This window comes from Pinus tabuliformis, chromosome 4_2 (genome assembly GCF_031772625.1).
Source record: "Pinus tabuliformis cultivar Carrire ecotype Pingquan chromosome 4_2, CPIR1, whole genome shotgun sequence".
In the NCBI taxonomy this organism is placed as follows: Eukaryota; Viridiplantae; Streptophyta; class Pinopsida; order Pinales; family Pinaceae; genus Pinus; species Pinus tabuliformis.
Genome location: NC_142304.1, coordinates 1,175,227,339 through 1,175,232,831, shown reverse-complemented (window position 1 = coordinate 1,175,232,831; position 5,493 = coordinate 1,175,227,339). Strand labels below are relative to the sequence as shown.

Sequence of the window (5,493 nt, the reverse complement as noted above, 5' to 3'; positions counted from 1 at the left end):
TTGTTATTGGTTTTCAATATTAAAGATTGACTAACTTATTATGGTTAAACAACACCTTTCCCTTATTTCTAAAGAATTGGGCTAACATTGCTTTCTGAAGAGTAGATGTATGTAGATGGGCAGTATGGAGGAGGATAACCAGTGCTATTACTACCCTAGGATGGATGTTGGTATGATTTGAGATATTTGAAAGATGTTTGAAGTGCTCCTGCTAACTTGATGAATAAACATTGATTAGAAAACCAGATTTCTTTTAACTACAACGACTCTAATATATTATTTTTATATAAATGTTCACAAATATGAAAATAAAAACAAAAAATATAATAATTTCAAAAACCACTCTTATAAACACATAATAACATTTTCACTGATATCAAATTTCAAATTACACAACTTTATTACAATTTCACACAAACTATTTGTGAAATGAATTTGAAAAATCTTAATTAAAATTGACACAATCTACAATAAAAATAAGGGTGGACATATATGTCTCCCGAACTTTATTACAATTTCACACAAACTATTTGCGAAATAAATTTGAAAAACCGTAATTAAAATTGACACAATCTCCAATAAAGATAAGGGTGGACATATATCTCTCCCTGGACTTTGTTGTGATTATGTAAAATTTCTTATTCACATAAAAAAAATCTTATTTAAGCCTCAGCAAACTTGAAATATGAAATCACTATGAAACGGGAAATCCAGAGAACATCAAACTATGAATTGAAGGCAGTGCAATCCACCCTTATTTCGCCATCGCTGCCCGTCTTAACTCCTACTCGACCCATATTCGTTATGGCAGTCACAAAAGCAGTTTGAAAAGAATCCGCACTCGCTGCAAAACTATTCACAGTACTTGAAGAACGCGAATCAGTGAACAGGATTTCATCAGAACTGAACAGACCTTCAGAAGATTGTAGAAGTTGGTAGTAAACATTATCAAACTGTGTGGGCGTTTGTGGATCCATGCTTACGAAGATGCCAGAATTTGCGTTCACGGGACATTCCTGTTGCAGTTGCGTGGCATAAGAAGGATCCAGCGTGGGATCAACTTGATTTGAGGATGAAAAGTTATATAGTCTGTTGGAAAATCCGCTGCAGTGACTAACTCCTATAGTATGAGCTCCTTCACAAGACAAACAAAGCAACTATTAGCATGTAAAGGTTAACTATCTGCATTTAGATTTATTAGGTTGATGGTAGATTTTGAAATATTTTTGAAGTGTAATTTAGATTTATTAGGTTGGTTAGAAATTGTAATTATTTGGGCATGTTAGAATTAGTTAAATTTAGAGAGTTAGTTAACTGAGTCAACTAGAGTGAGTTTTAGTTAAGTTAAAGTTTAAAAAAAGTTAAATAATCAAATTTGTGTGATCAATAGAGAAGAGTCTAGTGTGTTTTGTGTGTGTTAATTTTTGTGTTTCTCCTTTTTACTTTTCCAATAAAATTAATAATAAATTTTGAAATATTTTTGAAAAAATAACGGATAAAAAAAACAGTGAAATATTGCTCCATAAACAATATTTTAATAAACCAATATAATTTTAATGTTAACAAAAATAACATTAACATTATATCTACTTATTGAACTTAACTTTTAAAAATTTCAAAATACAAATAAAAATTGGAAAAACTATTGACCTTTTCCCATTCATCATATTTCCAAAATCTGCTATTGGAATAAGCTCATAGAAAAACTTCATTGAAATAAACTCATAAAGAAACTTAATGTGACATTCCCATGAACCTCACACTGAAAACTGAAAACTACGTACTTATGAACCTCCTATAAGATAGGTATAATTCAAAATTGTTACCTGAAAGAGCAATCATGTCTATTTGTGAGAGGCCCTTTACAGAAAAGAAAGCATTCAACTGGTCCAAATCGAAGGTCGGTGGAGGTATATTGGCCGCCACTTCAGAGGCTAGAGATACTAATCCATCTCTACGGCCCAACTCCACGCTATATGAAGGACCTCCTGTCTGCAACAACAAAAAAAACTATACTATTCAATATATATAAAAATTAAGTGTCGTTGAATCTGATTCATTTTCTGCACCAAGAAGCGCTCATATTGATTTAATATATAAAAATTAAGTTGGGTTGAATTCCATGTTTATTCATGGTATGTAACACAGGCTTTTAATAGTTTAATACCATATGTATAGTAGTATTTTAAATGAGTGTAAATATTGAAATATATTGAAATAGATTTAATATAAAAATTAAGTTGGGTTGAATTCCATGTTTATTTATTTTATGTAACATAGATTTTTAATAGTTTAATATCATATCTATAGTAGTATTTTAAATGAGTGTAAATATTGAAATATATTGAGATAAGTTGGGGTGGTTGTAAATGAGTATAAATATATAATAAAATGAAAAAAACAAAATGATATTTTAATGTCCATTAAGTTAAAATAATTTATAAGACTAGTAGTTTCTTGTTTTTAGCCTTTTGCAATTCAATCAATCATTTTCTTATTCAAATTGATGATAAGTTGACCCAACCTTCCAACAATCCTCTAGCTGAAAAGAGAATGCCATGAAACTCATGCTAACATATTTCCATAACTTTCGCTCATATCTTTGAATACATCACATTCCAAAATGAAATGTTTTTCCTATTTCACTGCACCATAATATACAAAGTCAAATTAAAAAAATAAAAATTATAAATCAATTAAATTCATTTTATTATATTACAATTTCTTTATTAATAAAATTATAAACATTTTCTTTAATCATAATATATTAATCACAATTAAATAATAATGATTTATAATTATTCATATTTCATAACATATAAAATTTTAAAGTTTAATTCATAAACATATAATTATTATAAAAAAAAAACTTTCCAATTATAAAATAATATATTATTTTTCAAAACATCTATCTTAATTTGAATCTACAAATAACAAAAAAAACTTATCAACATAATTAATAAATATATAAAAAACCCAATAATTTTAATTAAAAATATAATTTTTTTTTTTAATTATCATCATATCATATCATATATATATATATATATATATATAAATTTAGATAATAAACTTATCAAATTTCAATATTTATAATTTTTTTTTTTCTAAATTAAATATATGGTTATCTATATGTATATGATTTAAAAAAAAAGATATTATGATTTTAATAAAAATATTTCTATATAAATATATGTGAAAGTTAACACATAATATTATTAAAAATCAGCATAGATTTATTTACTAAAATTTAAATTTTTTAATTTAATTAAATCTTTCAACTTGCACAATTTCTTTTCGGAATTTTACATTCAATTTACATTTTAAAAAAATTGATCTTTTATTGAATATAGATGATTATTATTGAATTGCAGATTTTGAAAATATTGTGAAATATTTAACTAATTAATATAACTAGATTCCAAAATATTTTCAAAATCTGCAACTAATATTAAACTTACCAACACAATAACATTTTCTAGTACCCAACGCTAAAATATCTGCCTATAAAAATGGCTGACATTAAACTTACCAACCCAACAACATCTCTGGTAGCCAATGCTAAAATATCTGCACAAGAGACCAGGTTGGGACAGACTGCCTCCACAGCGGCCTTTGCGGCGACAACAGTGTTAGTTCCAGCCGGGTTGAGCGTCAAGTTCTCCGTGGCATCTTTCTCAGCTGTGTTGGTGGAAGTACTGTCAATAAGAACCGATGCATCACATCCCTGCAAACATGACAACAAAACCATAAAATTAAATAATTCCCAGGAAGCATTTCACGTATACTCTTTATATGAACTCCATTTTTGTTTACCCGAACAAAGCAATCATGAAAGAGGAGCCTCAGAGTTGCAGGGCCCGTAGCAAAATTCGACTGAAATTGAGCTGTGACTGTTTTCGTAACTATGGTTTGCAGATTTGGGCACGTCTGGTCGTAGAAAGTCTCGCTCAGTTGAGCTCTCGCATGGCCAAAATAAAGACCCATCAGGAGCGATATAACACTGAAAGCACAATGCATCTCTGCCCTCATATTTCGTGAGGCCATTATCAATGCTAATGCCAGTCAGGTCCGGACTCTCAGAGCTCTCAAATTTATAGCAGGAAACAGAGCAGTGAAGGAAAATGTCAGAGATGGAGCTGCTATCGATTTCCTATCTTCACCGTCACCGAAAAAACAAAAAATTGAATAATTCAAATGAATATAATAAAACGTTTTAAATGGCAAGTTATCTTGTTATTTATAATTTTTCCGGCCTGATTTAATACGTAAGAAAATGTGTTTTCTAGTGGAGATGCCAGGTCTCTTACTAATTCAAAAAGATGATCTTGGTATGCATATGAGTTTTTTTTGAGAAGGGGTAAGAGATCGTGGTGGTGATGTGATTTTGTCTTTTATGGTTCGTATTTTTTTTCGCTATGAGTTTATAGGCGAAGTTTTTAGAGAGATTTGAATACAAGTAGAATTATTTGTAAATCGATTCCAAACACCAAAATTTTAAAAGTTAGAATTGGTGGTGAGACTTGTTACAATAATTGAAACGATATTTTAAAATCTGTTAGACTAAAAATAGTCTATAAAACCAATGTTTCCATATTTTTAGATTTTTATAATTCAATAATTTTCTTAACATATCTCTAAACACTAATCCCACATCACTAAGATACAGATTATTCATCAAACCAATCAAACTAAAATCTTTGACTATAACTCATCCTAACTTTAAAAAATTTCAAATACTATCAACTTCCCAGGAAATAATGAATAATAAACCAAAGAAAAACAATGAAATCAAAGGCGAGAAAGAATCAAATCCATTGGAAATCCAGTGAAAGCGGATTTCGAAATACTTCCAAGCGACTGACATCCATATCCAGCGAGACGGTCATAATAAAAATTAATAAAACGTTGCATGAAAGTTCGGGTGGTCAGCGGTGACTTTATTAAATTAGAGTTTATATTATTATTATCATAATATTTTTTTGTGTGAGAAACTGGGGAGGTTTTTATTTCCTTGTACAAATGCAATAAATGGTCAGAAACCATCTTATAGAATAGTCTTTGCCAATCACTTTCAAGATTGGTCACTATTGTTTTTTTATCAGAATAATATGAGATCTACCGAGGAAAATTTTCTTTTTAATTATCTCCAAGTATAAAATATTGTATTAATGTTTATCAAATTAATTTTTTTAATTTAAAAATATAAAATATTATATTAATATTTATTTAAAATTAATTTTTATATTTATGTTTTGAATTAAATTAATATATTTTATTTTGATATCTTATTTGGGTGAAAATGCGTTTAATTTAATGTTAAAAAAAATCAAATTTAGACAGTTGTGTACAATTAAATAGATTATTATTATAAAATTTGAATATGATTTAAAAAATAATTTAAATATTTGTTTTTAAATTATTAAGATTTTTTTAAATGTTAAGAAAAAAGGTTTTAATTTAAAATAAGGGTTTGTTAAGACATTTTCAAAG

At 28.0% G+C, this 5,493-nt stretch overlaps 1 protein-coding gene across 1 annotated transcript; it reads right to left on the bottom strand.

Annotated features, from left to right (window-relative positions):
* Window positions 1-465: 465 nt before the first annotated feature.
* On the bottom strand, window positions 466-4,055 carry LOC149173850 (peroxidase 51-like). The gene is made up of 4 exons (XM_089428019.1): window positions 3,817-4,055; window positions 3,533-3,727; window positions 1,827-1,992; window positions 466-1,135 (listed from the first exon to the last, which is right to left on the bottom strand). The coding sequence occupies exons 1-4, from the start codon at window positions 4,045-4,047 to the stop codon at window positions 726-728; spliced, it is 1,002 nt and encodes a 333-aa protein (XP_089284145.1). The 5' UTR covers window positions 4,048-4,055; the 3' UTR covers window positions 466-725.
* Window positions 4,056-5,493: the final 1,438 nt, after the last annotated feature.

Bases quoted from the DNA above. Each gene is read 5' to 3' on its own strand.
- LOC149173850 (XM_089428019.1), bottom strand. From the start codon at position 4,047: ATGGCCTCACGAAATATGAGGGCAGAGATGCATTGTGCTTTCAGTGTT. The intron at 3,728-3,816 runs GTAAACAAAAAT...TCATGTTTGCAG, and splicing joins TTCATGATTGCTTTGTTCGG to GGATGTGATGCATCGGTTCT. The intron at 1,993-3,532 runs GTAAGTTTAATG...TTGTTGTTGCAG, and splicing joins CCAGAGATGTTGTTGGGTTG to ACAGGAGGTCCTTCATATAG.